Source organism: Zootoca vivipara, chromosome Z (genome assembly GCF_963506605.1).
Source record: "Zootoca vivipara chromosome Z, rZooViv1.1, whole genome shotgun sequence".
Classification (NCBI taxonomy): Eukaryota; Metazoa; Chordata; class Lepidosauria; order Squamata; family Lacertidae; genus Zootoca; species Zootoca vivipara.
The window spans coordinates 14,329,174-14,350,071 of NC_083294.1; the positions used below are offsets into that span (position 1 = coordinate 14,329,174).

Below are 20,898 nucleotides of genomic sequence, written 5' to 3' on the forward strand. Positions count from 1 at the left end.
AGTCCACTGTCCACCCACCGGCTGTGGAAGTCCTTCCTTATCTGTCCTGTGCTACATCTTCAACACTCTTGGGATGACCAGCAGTGCCCTCACCCCTGATTTCATCCATCTGTTGCCTCGTACAATACAAACATTTCTCATTTTCCTGTTCCCTATTCTGCAAAATCTTGTTTTTCGCAGGAGGGGGCCAAGAAGGGATTGATTCCACAACAGTCTCAGCTTGTTGGCAGACCATCTGCTTTGCATGCAAAAGGCACCAGGTTCAATCCTTCTTGTCTCTGGGTAGGGCTAGGGAAGAACCCTCTGAAACCCTGGAGAGCTGCTGTTAAGGACTGGTGGGGCTCTATGGAATGGCAAAAGCGTTAGCGTGGCCAGAAGAATTGGGTAGCAATTAATGGTGGTTTGTGCCTCCTACAAGGCAGGAGCCAGAGCTGGAGGATGGGAAGAGGTCTGAGCAGTCAGAGGTGGGTGAGGGAGGGCAGGACACACCAGGAGCTGAAGCAGAGAAGGTGCCTGAAGTGGGGGCAGAAACCCCTCTGTCCCCTCCCTTACTGTCCCCCATGACCAGGAGGGGATTGAAGCAGCAGGCACAGCAACAGCTTCCATGTTGAAGGAGTCACAGGTTACTTGTGCCTGTTGCTCCAACAATCCAGCTCAGAGCATTAGCCTGGGGAGGGTGTGTGTGTGTGTGTTTAATTCATCTCTGGAGCTACTGTAGGTTTGTGCTTTCTTTGTCATTAAAGAATTAAACTTCCGGCTGTTTGCCCTCCCTATGGGAGCGAGTTCCACAGTTTAACTCTGTGCTGCGTGAAGAAACCCCTTTCTTTTATCTGCCCTGAATCCTCCAACATCAATCTCCATTGGATGTCCATGATTTCTAGTGTTGTGAAAGAGGGAGAAAAACTTGTCTCTACCCACTTTTGCTATATCACCAAGTTTATAAACTTCTATCATGTCAATTCTCACTCACCTTTTTCTCTAAACTAAAAAGTTCCAAACGCTGCAAGGCCTTTCTTCAAAGGGGAGATTCTCCATCCCCATGATCATTTTGCTTGCCCTTTTCTGAAGCTTTCCCAACCCTGCGATATTCTTTTTGAGGCCGTTCCCTGCCCTACCTAGAGATTCTGAGGACTTAACCTGGGAGTTTCTGCCCGCAAAGCAGATCCTCTGCAGCTGAGCACCAGCTTTTCTCATAGAGATCAGCAAATTGCCAGCTGTGTCCAACAGATCTGGATAGTGACAGAAGCTATGGACTAGGCCAAGACCCAGCCTGACATTCCTCCTGTCTCAAGTTCAAGACCCACAGAAGACTGAAGTCCCGAGAACACCTGTCTTTTTGCTGCTCTGGAAATGGTTGGCTGAATCACACCTGCTGCTTCTTCAGCCAGGTTGCAAAGGAAGATGACCAGAGGCTGGGTGCAGGGGATGCCTCACAAACCCTGCTTTTAATCTCATCCCACGGGAGAGCTCTGTTTCAGAAAACATCCCCATTGTTTGGTTTGATTGAACACCAAAGCTGCTGGGAGCTTTTAATTGATGTTGCCATGGAGACAGCCCTCTTACTTTATAACCCACCCCGCAACACTCTTTAAGCACTCAGATCCTTAATAAATATCCAGCCTGTCAATTTTCCAACCAGCTGCAATGAAAGAGTTTCCAAACTGCACCGGGCCCAGGGAACGTCATGCTAACTGGTGGGCTCCAGATTTCATCTTCTGGTTATTCTTCTGTGGTGAAGCATTGCTCAGTTGGGGCTCTGCAAGACTTGGGGTGGGGGTGGGGATTCTGTTCCCTCCTTTAAACCAGAGGGAGGCACAAGCAAATATTTGTTGTTGTTGTTGTTTAGTCGTTTAGTCGTGTCCGACTCTTCGTGACCCCATGGACCAGAGCACGCCAGGCACTCCTGTCTTGCACTGCCTCCCGCAGTTTGGTCAAACTCATGTTCATAGCTTCGAGAACACTGTCCAACCATCTCATCCTCTGTCGTCCCCTTCTCCTAGTGCCCCCAATCTTTCCCAACATCAGGTTTTTTTCCCCAAGGATTCTTCTCTTCTCATGTGGCCAAATATTTATTTCAGTCATTTCAGCCTGCAATCTGTAACTGGCACACAGATTTTGATTATGCCATTTCCACACCTTGATTACCAAGTATCTGTGATTCCTGCATCGCAGGGGGTGGGACTAGATGACCCTTTGGGGAACCAAGCTCTATGGTTCTATGATTTCCAAGTCTCCTGAGATTCAAGGAGGAGGTGGAGCCTGATTGAGAAAGGGGCAGAGGCAGCAGTGCTTCTGTATACCAGTTGCTGGAAAGCACAGGAGAGTGCTTTTGTGTTAGGTCTTGCTCGCGGGCTTCCAGATACCCAATATGGGAAGCCCACAAGTAGCACCCAAGCACAATAGCACTCTCCTCCCTCTGTGGCGTCCAGAAACTGGTATTCAGATATTTTACTGTCTTTGTTGCAGCAGAGTGCTACCATTTTGGCCAGTAGCCGTTGATAGCCTTGCCCTCCATAAACATGTCTGATCCCCTTTTAAAACTGTCCTGCATTTAGGGTTGCCACTCAATAGAGGACAGGACTTCTGTGCCTTCAATTGCCCTGCTCTCTTTTGAGTCTGGGAACCTTAAAGAGAAACCAGCAGACCCTTTGCTTGGAAATTAAACAAAGGGTCTGCTGGTTTCTCTCTAAGGTTTCCAGACTCAAAAGAGAGCAGGGCAATTAATGGCACAGAAGTCCTGTCCTCTATTGAGTCTGGCATTCCCTATCTGCATTCCCTGCTGCATCAGGCTGAGTGAGGCCCATCCAGTCTGTCTGTCCTTCTCTTCTCTCAGTGGCTAACAAGATGCCCATTATGGGAATCTCCCAAGCAGGACCACAAGAGCAACTCTCCCCAGTTGTGGTTCCCAGCCATTGGCATTCATAGGTATATTGCCTCTGACGGTGGAAGGAGGACATAGCTATCATGACTGGTAACTAGGGAATGGGCAAGAAATTCAGCTCAGTTTTCACTTAAAGGCAGACCTACATAATACCGTATGCACTTTCAGAAACAATGCAGGAAATTATCCAAATTTTGTGACGCAGTCCTTGCCAATCATTGCCCTTTTCTGGAGTAACGTGAATAAACATGCACACACCCACAAAAACAGTGTACAAATATGTGTTGTTTTAGGGGAAACTGTTTTGTAAAACAATGCCTGTTAGTGAAAAAATATTTCAAACATGTATCGATTAGGAGAATCTGCATAAAAATGCTAATGGATTTTCATGAGGACTTAAAGGATCTGGACATGGTCTAAACCACAGAGCCTAGGGCTTGCCGATCAGAAGGTTGGCGGTTCGAATCCCCGTGACGGGGTGAGCTCCCGTTGCTCGGTCCCAGCTCCTGCCAACCTAGCAGTTCAAAAGCACGCCAAAGTGCAAGTAAATAAATAGGTACCACTACAGCGGGAAGGTAAATGGCATTTCCGTGTGCTGCTCTGGTTCACCAGAAGCGGCTTCATCATGCTGGCCACATGACCTAGAACCTGTACGCTGGCTCCCTTGGCCAATAACACAAGATGAGCGCTGCAACCCCAGAGTCGGTCACAACTGGACCTAATGGTCAGGGGTCCCTTTACCTTTTACAGGCTGTGGAAATGTGGAGAGCTGGTGGGAGAAATTAAAAATGGAGAAAAACTTCAATTCACAGTTCTACCCATCTCCAGCAAAGGATGATCTCTCTCCCTAAACACAGAAAGCAGGCCCCCTCCACCTCACTCTCCCACAAGGATACTGAGTCAGAAATAAAAGAGTGGTCATGGCCCTTCAGGGCTCCCTGTCTGGCCCTCAGAACCAGGGCCGTCTTCAGCATACCTGGCGCCCTGGTGCGACGGATCCCTCCGGCGCCCCCCCCATTTCCCAGCGTGGCAGGCGCCGCATGCAGCGCGGCTGCCGCCTTGAGATCCGCCGCACTGCACCACCCAGCCTGGCTGTAGGGCCGGCCCTGGGCCAGGGGGCGCTGCCCGCCCCCTGTTGCGACGCCCCTGCGTGCAGTGGAGGCAGCCCCAGGCCCGCGCGCCTCGGGAGAGTGGCCTGAAGCCGCTGAACAGCTGAGAGGCGCGCCTGGGGCCGCCTCCACCGCGCCTCTACGCAGGCGCTGCGGCGCCCCTGGTGGCCTGGCGCCCCACGCCCCGCGCCACCGGACCCGGGCCTAAAGACGGCCCTGCTCAGAACTCTATGAAGGCCACACCAACTCCACACCTACTGTTACCAGGCCACACCCCTAACTGTGTTCCCCCCCCCTATTTTGCATGACTAGAATATGCATCCTTTCTTGCTCTGGCTGCAATATAAAGGTGTGTGTGTGTGTGTGTGTGTGTGTGTGTGTGTGTGTTGTAAACTAAGCTACGGTACATAGGTGAATTTTTCATTTGTTCCTCCACCCACATTTGCTTTGGGCCCCACCCACCATTGGCCCATGACTCCCAGAAGGGAATGTGGCCCTTGAGCTGAAAACCGTTCCCCGCTCTTTCTCTCAAGCATCTGCTCAGTTCTTAAAAGCACCAGGCAGGTCTTCTTGAGTTTCAAAGGTGTCCTCCATGCATGAAGACTGTGAGGCATTGCAGGCATTGCAGGGGGGGAAATTGTAGCTTCTTTTTTGGGGGGGACCATCCTTGCAAGGGAATCTCTTCTGCCCTGTTCTCCCTTCCTGCAAAACACACACAGAAGTGGCCTTGAGACTGAGCTGCCCAATCAGAACAGCCAAAGTCAGTGGAAAGGAGTGTTTTAACTATGATGAAGTTAAGGTTCCAGTCCTCACGGTATAGGAAGCTACATAATACTTAACTGGTTGCTGGAAACCACAGACAAGCAGAGTGCTATTGCACTCAGGTCCTGCTTGTGGGTTTCGCATTGGGCCCCTGTGAGAACTGGATGCTGGAATAGATGAGCTATTGATCCAATCCAGCAGGCTCTGCTTGTGTTCGTATGTACTGCTGAATCAGAGCATTGGTCAAAGCAGGTGCTCTATTGCTGAGTTACGGTGCTGCTACACTGTTGAAATGGATAGGATGATTCAAGAAAGTAACCCTTGGGATAATGGGGTTGATTGCAAAGTCTGTGAGATAAACTTAGTGTGCTGCCAATATTTTGGTTTTCTGTAAAAGCAGATAAGTGTGTTAGGAGTCCGATGACAAAAAAAGCATGAATCAGAATATCAATATATTTAACTTTGGGGCACAGAAACTGGCAAGAGCATCTACCATCACAGAATTGTAGAGTTGTAGGGGACCCCCCAAGGTCATGTAGCCCAACCTTCTGCAATACAGGGAACACTGCTAAAGAATCCTGTTATCCAATAATTCTCAAAGATTATGGACAGCGACTCTGAGCTTACATCTGCAAGCTCCTTTAGTTTCCTTGGACGCAGCTCATCAGGCTCTGTAGATTTGAATTCATTTAAATTAGTTAGGTGTTCCCTGACCACCTCGTTTCTTATATTTGGCTGCAACTTCCTCCTGGCATCCTTTATTCTGTTATCAGCAGGTTGGGCACTGCTTTCCTTTTGGGTGAAGACAAAGGCAAAATAAGTGTTGAACAGTTCTGTCTTCTCTCTGTCACCCAATAGCATTTCTGTCTTCTCCATGCACGAGACCTACTACTTGTTTGTTCTTCCTCTTGGTTTGAACATAGCTGAAGAAACGTTTTCAAAGTTATTTTAGCCTCTCTTGCAAGCCTGACCTTCTTCCTGCAGCTGCTGGCTGCTTGTATATACTCTTTGTGGTTTCCCTTTTCTTCCATTTCTTCTACATGCCCTTAAATCTCAGCTCATCTGTAAGCTCCTTATGCAGCTACACCAGTTTTCTTTAGATGCCCAGAACTGGACAGTACTCCCAAGTGGGGTCTGTCCAAGGCAGAATACACTGTTACTATCATTTCTTTTGATCTTGATGCTATAGTTCTGTTGATGCAGCCTAGACTTTCAGTCTAGTCCTGAATACCCAGAAATGGCAGAAACGGCTTTAGGAAAATATGCTGGGCCACCAAAGATCCAAGGGACAGAGAGTCAAGTTCCCCACCACCACTCGCTGAGACCTGCACCCTTTTAGTCTAGACGTGTAGTCTAGAGGTACAAGCAGAAGTGTAGGGATATGAGGCTGCGTTGGGGAGGGGGCAAAGACCCTTTACTAATTTTTCTGCATCAGGGTCCCTGCCTCAAGCATCCTAGAACTACCCAATCAGCATGAATGGGGAGCTTTTTAGCCAGTGGTACCCATCAGAATGAAAGGAGAAGAGTCAGCCACAGAGGATGGGCTCCTAGAGTCACTATGGAAAGGAAACTAAAATCACAAAGGGACTCTGCAATTCAGAATTTGCCACTTCACTGCAGACTGTGGGACAATATAAAGATTATGGATGGTGGGGAGAAAGTGGATATAATAATGTCCCCCCATCCTCTTGGGGAAAGGGCTAAGTTTTCAGTAGGAACAAAGGAAGTGATCTTATGATATAGGCACAAGATTTTCTGTTAAATCTCTATCTTGAGCTTATCCGCATGGATTTTTTTTCCTAACTCCTGTTTTACTCCTTGATCTCAGCGCGGAGTTGTTTGTTACCAGCTCTGCTAAAAGTGCAAACAATTATCATATATTATGTGTGTTATTATACGCCTCTCCACTTGAGGCTTCCTAAAGGAACCAGCGCATAAAATGTATATACACACAACAATGCAAATAACTTATGTGTTTGTGTTCTTATAAAACTGTGTGGCAGAAATATAGTACTGGATGAGGCTGGACTCTTTTAGATGGATTATAAATATAATAGACATACTTTAGCATCCCATTTGGCAAATAATCAGTCAGGCAATGCGCGAATGGCTTAGACGTAAGCCGACACTCAATGAAAAAGGCAGTCCAATGGGGGCGAAGCCAAAGTCTGTGCCTGGATCCATTTAAAGGACATACATAGTTAAACTAGATGGAACTTGCTCCTGCAGGAGGCATTGACAGCAAACAACTTGGATGGATGGCTTTAAAAGAAGATCTATTGATGGCTACTACCGGTAGCCCCAACGGCTAGGCCAGGCTTCCACAATTCAAGGTGGTAAATGCTTCTGAATTGTGGCTGGGAAACCCTGGAGGGGACTGCACTGTTGTGCTCAGGTCCTGCTTGTGGCCTTCCCTTTGGAACATCGGGTTGGCCACTTTGAGAAGAGGATGCTGGACTAGATGGGCCATTAGCCTGATTCAGCAGCCAGGCTCTCCCTCTGTTTTCCCTCCACCGTGGGAGGCAATATGCCTCTGAATACTAATTGCTGGGATCCACAAGCGGGGAGAGTGTTGCTGTTGCTCTGAGGTCCCGTTTACAGGCTTTCCACAGGGGCATCTTGTCAGCTACTATGAGAACAGGATGCTTTACCAGATGGGGCACTGGCCTGATAGCAACTGCTTTCTACACGTTGCAACCCTGTCCAAATGACCACAGGTTTCAGCCGCACCTCCAAACATATTAACTGGGGTAGGAGAGATTCTTCAGCCCGAGGTTCATGTTCCCTTCTAGGCAACCTTCTGAGTCGTGTGTCAGGAGTGGATGGGGCCAGCAGCAAAAGTGGGCAGATTATAAAATGTTTGCTTACACAAACCCTTTTCTATACTCCATCCAGGCAAGCAAGGTGCATGATCAGGGTTAAACGACACATTGCATCCAGGCAAAAACGCTCTAGAAGGGTGCAGAGCAGGATCAATTAGAGGTATGGCTTGGGAAGAACGGACATGGTTGTGGAGTGAGTCCCAAAGGCCTGGCAGAGAGGCCTGGAGGGTCACATTAGTCATTGGACCTCAGATTTCTCCTCACCTGTTTTTTAAAGACAAGGTTGGAAGCTTCAGAGAACCCAGCTTCAGATTCTCTTCACGGAGACAGCCCCACAAATTTAAACAGTCTCCTTGCCACTTTTGGTCTAATATCATAATGTGAAGGGGACACCACCCGTCACTTCCAAGGTAGGCCAGCAAAGCAGGAATTAAGTCTCAGGTCAAGCTGAGCAAAAGGAGGGTGGGGAGCTAAAAAAACAAAAAATCTGCAGAAGTATCGTACCGGGTGGGGTGGGGGACCCATAGAAAGGACAGTGAAAAATAAAAATAAACTGCCCTTCTTCTTGCATGGATCCAAGAGCCAAACTTAGCTTCAAGGAGAGAGGGTTCTCACACAGGTGGAAGAAGATCTGCCAAGGGAATAGAAACCAGGGAGGGAAATTCTGCTGGCTCAGTTACTTTTGTCAATTTCAGATGATATTTTCTGGGTAGGAAAAAAGCAACACACCACCACCACCAACCCTTCTCTCTCTGCCATCCCCCCCCCACCAACCTATGACTCCCCCCCCAGTGATGAAAGAAGTTTGCCAAGAAGAAAAGCGAGGGCACAGGGACTCGGCTGACCCAACAGATGTAAAGCTGTGCTCCCACAAAGAACGTACAGCTATGAAAACAATAAAAGCCCTGCTGGATCAGGCCAGTGGCCTGCCTAATACAGCAGCCAGCTCTCCCAGTGGCCAATCAGATGCCCCAATGGGAAACCTGCAAGCAAGATCTAAGCACTCTCCAGTACTTGTACCCCACCATCTGGTATTCAGAGGTAGTTTCCCTGGGTGTGGAGGTTCTATTGCAGTAAAACTCCATATGGAGAGTCCTGCTGGACCCATCTAGTCAAGCATCCAGTTTTCATGGTGGCCAACCAGATGCCTGAGGAAAACTCTCAAGCAGGAGCTGAACACAAGACCACTCTCCCCTCCTGCAGTTTCCAGTATCTGGTATTCAGCAGTGTTTCTGCCTCCAACCATGGAGGCAGAGCATAACTGTCATGGCTAGTAGATATTGATCCTTGCCTCCACCTGCATGAATTTCAGTCCTCTTTTAAAGCATTCAATGCCTCCTGTAGGTGAGTTTAACTATGCACTGTGTCAACTTCTGAAAATGTCAGTTGGCTGACACTGGTTGGTGTAGGCAGTGGGGAAATACAGAATGTTGTGATGTCACAACATGGTCAAACTCCAATTAGGTGATACAAGGGAATGGGGATCTGCCTGTTCAAGCATCCCATTAAATATGGGCCCTTTAGGTCTGATCCTATGACTTTTGTAAGTACCAACACACACAAGTTCATTTGTAAGGATCTATGAATCCCTATAACTAACTAGAGCTTGGTTGGAAATAGCTTAGTGGTAGAGCATCTGCTTTGCATGCAGAAGGTCCCAGGTTGTCCCCAGGGCATCCTCAGGCAGCACTGGAAAATATCCCTTGCCTGGAACCCTAGAGAACTGCTACCGGTACCAGTCAGTATAGACAACATTGAACTAGATGGACCAGTGGCCCAACTCAGAGTAAGAAAGCTTCATGCATTACAACTTGATTCAGCTCTCAATTCAGGACCGTGAGGAACAGAACTTTTATTTTTAGGGGAAGGCCACAGCTCAGTGGCAGAGCACCTGGACTTTGCATGCAGAAGGTCCCAGGTTCAATCTCTGGCATCTCCAGATAGGGGTAGTAAAGACCCCACAATGAAACCCTATAGCGAGCCACTGCCAGTCAGTGCAGATAATACTGGGCTAAATGGGCCAATTGTCTGACTCAGTAGAAGTAAGTTTTCTATGTTTCTGTTTAAATGAACCCTTTATCCGGATCCATGAGGACTAGAATCTTACTTTTTTACGGGGAAGTGCTGAAACAGTGTTTGAGCCCTTGCTTTGCATGCAGAAGCTCCAACATTCAATCCTGGCATCTCCAGGTGGATCTGGGAATGTCCCGTCTGAAACTCTAGAGAGCTGCTGCCAGTCAATGCAGACAGTACTGAGTTAGATAGGCTGGCTCAGTTTAAAGCAGAGTCCTGGCTTCCTTTCCACATCTCGGTGATATGCTGAAGAAGGCTACTACACACTGTGCAACCTTTTACCATCTATGTAACAACAGCAATAAAAATCCTGCCCTCCCCCCCAATAAACCCAGAGTGTTTCCGCCCCCCTCTCTCGTTGTTAAGTTTTCCAGCTAGTTGTTATTTTCCCTGCCAAGCTGCCTCTGAAAATGGGAGGCCAAGCATTCAAGGCTGGCCCTGACAGCAAACATTACCATTTCAACTACGTACTACACAAAGCAAGCAAGCTAGCTGCTATCCTCTGCACTCCCACCCCCCCAGCCAGGGCGCTCTCTCGCTCTTGCTCAGGCTCAATAACCCTGAAAATTGGAGCTATCAAACTGTTAAATGCATCGATCTGTTAAATCAACTCCCACCGTATTAGGCTAAGTTTAGGCTTCAACCCAATTGCCACCACTTTCGTCCAACCCACCACTCCCAGCTTAATGTGCTTAGCTCCTTCGGGGAACCCTCCCCCCTCCCAGATGCAGCAGGATAAAACACATGGCAGAAGCTCAAATGCCTTCCCTGAAATGCCAAAGATCACCTGAAAAGGTCACACTAGGAAGCAGCTGAACCCCCTTCTCCCTGCTGGCCTTATATGCCAGAGATGCAAAAATGAAAATCATGCTCAGCTTCCCATCTCTTGAAGGGACACAGGCATAAGAACCTATGGAGAGCCCAATAGCCCAACTTAGACCAGCAAGCACCCTGTTCTCTCAGTGGCCAAACAAGACGCCCCAAGGGGAAGTCTACAAGCAGGATTCAAGCACAAGAACACTCACCCCTCTTGCAGTTTTCCAGCAGCCAATATTCAGAAACAACGCTGCCTCTGACTATGGAGGTGGAGCATACCCATCATGGCTAACAGCCATGGATAGCCTTCTCCTCCTCCATGAATTATATTTTAAAGCCATCCAAGTTGGAGGCCATCACTGCCTCTTGTGGGAGTGAGTTCTATAGTAACTATGCATTGAGCTGTGTGAAAAAGTCCTGCATCTTCCAACACCCAGTTTCACTGGATGCCCCCGTTCTAGTGTTAGGTCAGTTTTCAAATGGTTTTCCAAATCATAACCAGTTTACGATCAGCTGCAGGGTGGGCCCTGAAAACACACACCCCGGATGTCAAAGGCCAGGGTAAAGAGGTGCATTTTCAGCATTTGCCAAAAGCTGTATAGCGAAGGTGGCAGACATACCATTGTGGGGAGCAGGTTGCACAGCTTAGGGGCTGCCACAAAGAAGACCCTCTCCCTGGATGCCACCACCCCAAATCTATGAAGGTGGTGAAACTACCAAGAGGGCCCCACTCTGAAGATTTTCAAGCCAGGGAAGGGACTGTAGAGAAGGAGGCAGTCTTTCAAATATTTAGGACCTAAGCTGTTTAGGGCTTTAAACAATAGTGTGTATATGGAATTGGGCCTGGCTGAGATCTGAAGGAACCCCAGCCAGCAATGTGGGTGCTGCATTTTGGACTAGTTGGCATTTCTGTCTTCAAGGGTAGCCCCACCGCAACCATCCAGTCCGGAAGTTACCAGAGCATGGAGTACCATGGCCAAGTTATCCCTGTCCAATATAGCCTATTGTTCAAAGGCAGAGTTGCATTTGTTGCCATCCCTTCACACACTTTCACCTCTGGCCCTCCTCATCCCTGGAATGCTGCTCATGAGGGAATGTGGTCCATGGCCTGAGGGGGGTTCCCAACTCCTGAGAGATGCTTATGCTTGCCCCAGAATTAGATATAAGGTTACCAAAGCTCTAGCATTGCCCTTCTTGCTTATGCATTAGTTTTCTATGTGTGAGAATTTCTTTCTGGGGAGGAGCTTCACCACATATTGAGACCTGTTTTGTCTATCCAAAAAAGATCAATTTTGTGTGTGTGTGTGGACTTTTGAGCAGGTAGAAGGCTCCCTTCCCCAGAAATCCAGAGAGATAAAAGTGCTGCTTCCATGCTGAATCTCGCAATGAGGCTGTGCAGCGTACCGTCAGGTGTTAAAGGGTGTCAACCTTCCTATCCATCTGAAACTGGACAGAGTTTGACTCCATTTGACAGGGAAGAAAATGCTCCTCCTTTCTTTGACATCAATTTATTTAAAAAAAAATGCTAAGGAAGAAAAATCTGGAATTATTTTAAAAAAACAAACATAAAGCCAAAGATAGAGAGAGAAAGCCATTTACAGGGGGGAGGGAAGGTATCCTCCAGCCCCCACCCCCGCATTCTGAACTGGACAATCATCAGCTGAGGGAGGAAAACTACAAAGTCCTGCAAGTATTATTGCGTGGGTGGGTGGGGGTGCAAAGAGAGACACAGCTATTCACATGTTGTAAAACAAAACAGACAGAAAAACCTACGAAACTGTGTGTAATACTGAGTTACAAACATATATCTATAGTGGCAACAAGAGATTATCCACAAAAACGAAACTGGTACCCTCTGGAAACAGTAGAGTCCAACAGGAAAAGAGAGATATCTTTTTCTGGGTGTGTATGTGAGTGTTTAGGGGTGCAAGTCTTTTTTTGGTCTACTGTTTGCTTTTTGTCATGCACGTCTGGGTCCACAAAGGCAGCCGGCAGTGGTGCATTTACATCCCCATATTTTTTGTCATGTACAAAAAAAAATATGTTATGACTATTTTGCAAAGCGGTGTGCAAGTGGGTTTTGTGGGTGGAGTGGAGAGGAAAGAGTCTCAGAAATGTCACAGCGACATAAACAGCGTATAAAAAAGGAAATCGTAGCATCATAGAATTGGTAGGGTCATCTAGTCCAACCCCCTGCAATGCAGGAATCACAGCTAAAGAAACCCTCAAAGAGGAAGGCAGCAATGTAATTTAAAAGTGGTTAGTGCTGAAGACACATAGAGAAGATAAGGACAGCGCGAGGCCAAAGAAGAGAAGGAAGAGGTGAATGATAATCGGTTTTGGTTTCCTTGAGCCTCACTTTTTAAAAAACCAAGTGGCGGTAAATTGCAGTTAATAGGGTGAAGTAGCATTGAGCTGATCCAAAAAACAAATTGCCAAGGGGACAGTAGGTGGGATTGAAACCTCCTGGGCAGTGAATGTGACAGTAGACCGAGCAGGTGATGGGACAAGGTTTTGGGAAGCCAGCAAGACAGGGGAGCTGATTGCTTTGCAAAAGGGCAGGGGACTAGTTATGATCTTGGAATAGGAGATTCTGTCAACAAATGTCTCATTGGATAAAACTGCTCCTGGCTCTTGGAACCCTCTGGGCAGATGGGATCAAATGCTCCCCTGTGCGTGTCTGTTTATCTAAGAACATAAGAGCCTGCTGGATCAGGCCAATGGCCCATCTCGCTCAAAATCCTGTTCTCACAGTGGCCAACCAGATGCCTGCAGGAAACAGGCAAACAGAACATGATTTCAATAGCACTCTCCCCTCTCAAGAGTTCCAGCAACTGGAAATCAGAAGCATTACTGCCTCAGACTATGGAAGCAGAGCATAGCCACGGTGGCAAGTAGCCATCAATAGCCTTCTCCTCCCTGAATTTGTCCACTCCTCTTTTAAAGCCATCCAAGTCTATCTTATCTATATATCTATCTATCTATTTAATTGAGGATGAGGGATCCTACAGAGACAAAGACAGCATGTGACATGCCTTCTTCCTGCACACTTCTTCCTGACATGCCTAGTTTGGCATCTGCAGGGAATTACCTTTTGCATTTAATCATCTAATCCCCTCTTGGCACTTGTTAGGAGTGGTGCTACTGTAAGATGAGCCTTTGTCAAGAGGGGTTTATGAACACAAAGGATTGCAGTTCATTTTCATTAAATCAAGAGACAGGGGTTGTGTGCCCTTAGAGATGTTATTGGACTACAACTTCCATAATCCCTGACAAGGGGCTAGGCATCCAACAAGAACTAGTTGCCTGCCCCTCATTGTTGGGCTCACAGCTCCCATCCCCACGGGACTGTTGGCCATGCTGGCTGCTGGGAATTGGGAGTTTCAACAGCATCCAGAAGGCCACAGGTTTCCTATCCATGCTCTGAACAAAGTGCTTTGTAGTCCAAATATGAAAGCACAAAGTCAATCTACAGTGGAATGACTGCAGCTTGTTTCAGGAAGGAAATTAGTGTGGAAGGATAGTGTGTGCCTCTGGTTAAATACTGGTAAGTAAGCCCCACCTCTATGAAAATCAACAAATTTTTTGAAAACCCACCAAAAGTGTTTCTTTGCAGGACAGTGCTACATAATTTTTTTTTGGGGGGGGGGGAGTTTTACAGCTCCCATTTTAATTTCTAGTCAAATGCTAGCAATTCACCCCAAGCATACGGCCTGGTTGAATCATGCCATTTTTGAAATAATTTGGCTTGGCTGTTTACTGGAGAGGTGGGAATGCAGTGGTGGTGGTGGTTTTTCACCACTAGAACAGGTCTAAGGTAAGGTAAGGTAAGGACCCCTGGACGGTAGATACAGGTAGTGGCGGGAACATAATAAAGGGACATAATAATTGCTCAGGTCCTACTGGCAAGACAGAGCTTTTGCATCATTGCCAGTATCTCCTCCTCCCTCTGTCCCCTTCGCTAGCCAGTTCTAAACTGGGAAAAACAGAGATGTGGTGCAGAAGACAGGGAAGTGGAGAAGGGCAGGTGTGGAATAAAACACCATACCGGGGAGAAGAGGAGGGAGGGACTTGAAGAGACCTCCTCCATACACCTTTTGGCCAGGAAAGCTGGTCCAGGCAGCAGGGTCCATCAAGCACAGCCTCCAACATACAGGTTAACCCAAAAGGAATGAAACATTAAACAGGAATAAAAGGAAATGATGCCAGCCTCAACACTGTTCAGTCATTTTCCCTCAAGGCAAGAACTCCACAGATAAGAGGATTTCGAGGCAGCAGGGAATCTGGGTTAGAAAGGGGAGAGGGAGAGAGAGGTGTGGATGGGTGGACCATCCATCTCTCAATGAGTCTGGTTCAGGGGCTAGACTTGCAATGAACAGGCAGCTTTGTGCCCACACCTGATAGGATGGCGTGGTTCAAGGTGAAGCAGAGGGTTTTGAGAGCCCTTAAGGGTAACACAGAGGGAGGGAGGTAGAAACCCTCAGAGGATCCTGTGTAACCCCTGGTTAAAATTGAGGAGAGCTGTTCTTGCATACTTTCTGTGTCTGTTTGTGTATTGACTTCTTTCCATCACAGGACCCCAGGTGGTGCACCTATGTATCTCCTGGGAAGCCTCCTGTTCCAGCAGTGACCAGATCCAGACCTGCTTCACTTCAGTGAGCTTCACAGTCTCACACACCCCTTGAATTGTATTTCCTGGGACCCACTGGTTTCAGCTGGGTCAAGCGCAGAAGACATCACCCTGTGTTAGTTAATATGTGTGATGATTTTGGGGCTGTTTTTTTCTGCCTCAGGCCACAAAATGTCTTGGGCCAGTCCCAACTGATGCCCTCCACCCCCACCCGTGCCACCCCACCCCAAGTCCTGCATCTGCACTCAATTGTGCAGCAACCCATCATCTTCCCCAGTTACAGGCATCCAGTGGCTTCTGCTACCTCTGGACAATGTCACTAATTTCTTTCACAGAACTGAGCAGCTTGCTAAAGTCCTGGGTGGCAGAGGGGCCCCCAGTGACTGCGGTAGGGCAGATCTGGAGTTCCCGGAGGCTGTTCTCCAGCTTGTTGATGGCTTCCCGGAATGTGAACTTCCGCATCTGCTGGATGGAGTCCACGTAGCTGACGCAGAAAGTGTAGAGATTCTTGCCTGCCTCCAGGACGGCGCTGTGGCTCACCATCTGCTCAGAGTTCTTGCTGATGGCTGTCCGCAGAGCCTCAGAGCTCTCCAAGACCATTCCCTTGGTGACGGCACCACTGGCAATCTTCTCAGGGGGCTGGCGGGTCTTTCGCAGGGAGACACGAGTGGAGATGAGGGGGATGAAGGCCGTAGAGGGAGGCTGGTCAACACTTGGGGCAGATGAGGGAGAAGTAGTGGAGGGGGAGGCTGCCATCAGCACCAGTTTTGTGGAGGATGAGGGCTTTGGTACAGAGGAGATCACAGGCTTTTTCATCCCCTCCGCTAACAGACTGGACTTGGGGGCCTCGACGCTCGAAGTGTCTGTGGCCTGAGCTGGCTGCTTGCCCTTTGGCATGGGTGTCTCCTCGTGTCCTGGGCTAAGACCCCCCTTGCTGTTTTTCCCTATGGAAAAAGAGGAGGAGGAGAGTGGAGGGGGCGGGGCTGGTTTCAACTTGGAGAGCTTCCCCTTGTCTTTCTCTGAAGGCTGTTTTGCCTTCCTGAGCCGGGGCTCTTCAGCAGGGGCTTTGCTGAGGAAGATGCCAGCTTTGGCTGAGGGGCTCTGCTCTGCTCCCAAACCACCTCCTAAGGCACTGGATTTCATGCCATCCTCTTTGTGAGGAAGGCTGGCAGAAGGAGGCACAAGCTGCTGCCTCCGGATAAGTTTCGGTGTCAGTGTGGGCGGGCTGGAACCCGGGCTGGACTCGGCATCTCTGAAGACGTCTTCAGGCGCCTCATCACTCTTCTTGAGCAGCCGAGGAGGTGGGGTCACTGTCCCCCGGGTGACGACGTCTGCCTTTGCCTCATTGGCCCTCTTCCGAGGCAGGGCAGGCTTCTCACTCTTGTGCCCCCCAAAGGTGGACGAGTTGAACTGACGCCCTGTGGATTGCAGGTTCCGGGGCAGGGTGACCGACTTCCACTCTGTGTCCTTGGTCCCATGGGGCACGCAGGAGGCCGAGCACGATCGCAGGAAGCGCTTGCTGGCAGCATTCAAGCTGTTCTCTTCCTCACTGGCCCCTGGCCGGCTATTAGTGGCAGGGCCAGATTTTTTCCAGGGGTTGGGCGACAGCAACCCTGAGCTCCCAGACACAGTCCCATTGGTGACTCCAGCCTCACTGATGGCACCTTGGAACCTGGAGCGGTCCTCGGCGTCTGCCAGTGCAGCCCCGGTGCTGCCCTCCTTGCCCTCTTCTTCACCCCCTCCTTTGCGGTCCAAGTGGGTGTCCGCCTCCCGGAAGGAGCTGCTCCGCTTGGGTGGGGTGGGGGCCATCTTCTTCTTCTTCTTGATGAGGGCGCTGAAGAGGTTGGTCTTCTTGTCCTTCGGGAGCAAGCGGTCATCCTCATTCAAGCCCCCGTCTGCAGGGCCCCTCTCCTTCCGCAGCAGCAAGGGGGACACGGCTGGTTCGTGGTCCGTGGGATCTGCAGAGCAGGAAAAAGAGAGAGTCAAGAATTAGACAGCACTTGCTTAACCGGCAAACCAATCTCCTCGCCTTATGGGCCTGTCTGGAGGTTGATTTGAAATGTGGCAGGCATAAGTTACACTGCTATTATAATAAGACCTGGTATTTATTCTAAGCTCTCAAAGTGCTTCACATGAATTATGTCAGTAACTCTTATAAGGTACAGCAGCATGATTATCCCGCGCCATGCTGCAGATTTGTTTGGTGGGGGGCGGGCAGAGAGCAGCTTATCTAAGGACACCAAATGACTTCCCAGCTCGTTCCGTTAAGCAGCTACTTTTAAAGATTTACTACTGTGAGACGCAGTGACGACCACTGAGTTTAAGAGCGGATCAGGAATGGGAAGGTTTATTTATCAGCAGCTGTTAGCCATGTTAGGTGCAGCCTCTCTGTTCGGAGGCAGTTTATCTGAGAGCTGCTGGGAAGCATCATGCCAGTGCCCTTGCGTCGTGCACATGGTCTGGTTATCTGATGCTGGAATAGAGGATGGTGGACAAGTTTGGAGTTTGAAGAACCAGCATGGCCCTTCTTAAGTTCTCACTCCAGTAACTTGCAACAGAAATCTCTGGGCTGTAGGCCAATTTGAATAGCCTTTCTGGAGCTGGGTGGCCATTTGTGTGTTGCTGCCTCTTAATCTCAAGTGTCAAACTGCAAACTTAGCTCAGCAATACAGCACCTGCTATGTATGTGGAGAGTCTGAGGTTCAATCCCTGGCAGTGTCTCCAGGTAGGGCTAGGAAAGACCCGCTGCCTGAAACCCTGGAGAGCCACTGCCAGTCACTGTAGCATGATGGAATAATGCTCTTCCTATGCCTCTATTTAATTCAGAGCCATGAGGGATGGAATCTTTCTTTAACATTAAGACATGGAACCACAGATCAGTGGCAGGGCACCTGCTTCGCATGCAGGAGGTCCCAGGTTCAATTCCCAGTTAGGACTGGGAAATACAATTGTGATCAACCAGATGCCCTATGGGAAGCCCACAAGCAAGATCTCAGCATACCCGCATCACCAGGGACACTTGGAATTCCAAGCAACTGGCACTAGGGGGCATAGTGCCTCCAAGAGCGGAGGCAGACCATCCTTGCTGGATCAGACCAGCAGCCCATCCAAACCCAGAAGCAGGGCTGGAAGGCCCATGCCATTGCCTCACCAGCAAGTGGCACTTCCAGGTAGATTTCTCTTAGACATGGAGGATCTTTCCCAAATACCACAGCTAGTAAGAACACAAAGAGCCTGGCTGGTGGATCAGGGTAAAGGGGGCCCAATTTAGTGCAGCAGCCGGAGACCGTAAGTGACCCTCCTCCACAGCAGCCGGATTTCACTGGCAGAGGGAGGCCTGGCCAGATTGCTTGAGAGCACACCTGGGCTCAATCTACCAGGGTGGTAGGAGCTACATCAAGGCCTGGTTCAATGGGGGCAGGGGCGCCCCCAGCAGCAGTAGCTGCTGCTTCAGAGAGAAGCAAGGGCAAGGGCTACCCCCTTAACACCACCTCTCTGGGGATGGCTTGCCCTCATTGTTTAACATGTTTTAAATTAACTGATTTTGAACTTGGGTGTGTTTTTAATTTGAGTGTCACCCACCCTTTGGAATCATTTTTTTAAAAACTCCTGTTTTTAACTTTGCCTGTTGTCAATAATTTTAATGTTTGCTTAATGTTTTGTCCAAAGTGCTTAGGAGTTCCATGTACAATTAAGTGGCATATAAATTTTGTTAATTTGTTTAACTTTTTTAAAAAAAATAATAATGTTAAAATCCAGACTGTGCCCTGGTCTGGTATGAGCATACTTCTAAATAAAATCCCTTTAATGCTATATAAAACAACCACATTAATCTTATATCTCTTTCTCATAAACACACACACATCAAATCTAGGAAGGCGCAACCCCAATGGTGCATTGGAGTCCTGACCCAGCTGCTTCGTGCGCTGCAGGCTGCCTCAAGCCTCTTCAAGGTGCCTCAAGTCTCCTGGAGCCACCTTGAGTCACCTTGCTACCAGAGCTAGGACATACCGCATTCCCCTGGCCCTTTGGTGGGTCCTGCCTCCAAGCTCTCATTGGCTTCTTTGCATTCAGCTCCTCTTCTGGATGTCCTTGTCTTTGTTGGCAGTTCTGGAGCTTGTAGTAAGGTGCTCACTACGCTTCTCATTCCTTTCTTTCCCAACTCTTTCTCCACCTCTGGAAAATACGAGGGGGGGGAGCAAGAGAGAGCAAAGAGTCAAAAGGCACTAAACAGAGTTAGAAAATGACATAAATTAAGCCTTTACTGCACTGCAGGCCATTCTATTAGGACAAGTGAGGCACCACCCCACCAATCCCAGCCTTCCTTGCAACCAGCTCAGGTGGCGGCCCTGCCCATCAGCTTCCTTATCAAGTCTTGCTGCTGCCCCTTGTAAAACTCAGTAGGGAGAAGGAGGATGGGGACAAAAATACAAGTTGGGACTCAGCTAGACTGGTAAAGGAAAAGTGATTTATATGCGTTGTATATGCGATATAACATTGTGCCACCAGGTGGCGATGTGGAGTCCTGTTTTTCTCTGCCTGTTTTCCTTTTTTAAATTTACAACACTTTAAACTGAAACGCTTCTTTGGTGTGTCTCGATCCAGCCTTGGTTGGCTCTGCTTACTAGGTGCATGGGGTGGGGAGGGGAAGCTCTAGGGGGTTAATGGGGGGAATGGCAAGGGGTTGGATTGCAGAGAGGGTTGGGGACACAGTCCCTAGCATCTCTGTGTGCGTGTTTGTGTAGGCTACTACTGTAGTCCATTTTGGGTACTAGTCTTGAGTTTTTATTGTTTTTATTAAAGATTTTCTTGGGTTACAAAAGTATCTACATTGTCTCTATGTTCAGATGGGGGGGTAAAGTTAGATTCTTTTACTCAGTGTATATGTGAGGTTTTTATGTCAGCATCACTTGGGTAGGTTCTTTCTATTCATTTATTAGTTTTCATTGGCGCTGAGGGCATGGTTGGTTGCCTTCGGTTGACTGCAGTGAGTTTTGTTTGCCTGAGTTTCTGGACCCAGAAATGTTGGTGGCCCCCTACCCTGACTTATCAAAAGAAGATTTCCACTACATCTCCAAAAATAAAATAAGATGCGTGGGGTTATGCAGATGAAGCAATGAAGCAGAAAACAAAGCACTTATCTCGCCTCCCACAGAGCGAGAATTATCTGTGATGGCACCTACCATCAGAAATGCTGGATTCCTGGAACATAGTTTCAAACGCTTGGTGGATTTCTGCAAAGGAAGGCCTATCGGATGGGCTCCACTGCCAGCCTGAAAAGTAGGAAAGGAAGGGGGGAATGTTAGCATTTTTGTGAAATACCTTCAACACACATGTGCAAACCCCATGCAGTTTCTACCATGCAGTTTCTTCCCATTCTCAAAAGTTAAGAGTTCTTTGGGAGGAGTAGCCAAACTCTCTGGCAGAACTGATAGGTGAGAAGGTGCACTTCATTGAGTTCTCCCTCCTAGCCATGAGGGTGAAGCGATAGGAGCTATCAGTCTAACCTACCTCACAGGGTCAGTGTGAGAATTAAATGAGGACCTGGGAGACTGGGGTTCAAATCCCACACTTGGCCATAGAGCTCAATGGGTGACCTTGGGCCAGGCATCGTCTCTCAGCCTAACCTACGCCACAGATTACATTCTGCAGATTAAATGAGGAGTGGGGGGCAGACCATGTACACCACCTCGAGCTCCTTGGGGAAAAAAGGTGGGATGTAAATGCTATAAATAAAATAAACAAGAACATAATGAGTGTAACTAAAGCCAGGTGAAACAATGCAATGCTTTCATCTTCAGTTGG

At 48.5% G+C, this 20,898-nt stretch overlaps 1 protein-coding gene across 2 annotated transcripts in view; it reads right to left on the reverse strand.

The window, feature by feature from the left end:
• Positions 1–11,951: 11,951 nt before the first annotated feature.
• The window catches only part of ABL1 (ABL proto-oncogene 1, non-receptor tyrosine kinase), a 117,333-nt gene continuing 108,386 nt past the window's right edge, over positions 11,952–20,898 (reverse strand). For both annotated transcript variants that reach the window (XM_060270197.1, XM_035112972.2), the window contains exons 9-11: positions 20,277–20,366; positions 19,105–19,269; positions 11,952–17,051 (exon numbers count right to left, since the gene is read on the reverse strand). In XM_060270197.1, the coding sequence (XP_060126180.1) occupies positions 15,394–17,051; positions 19,105–19,269; positions 20,277–20,366 (1,913 nt within the window). In that variant the 3' untranslated portion in view covers positions 11,952–15,393. The remainder of the gene's footprint in view (positions 17,052–19,104; positions 19,270–20,276; positions 20,367–20,898) is intronic.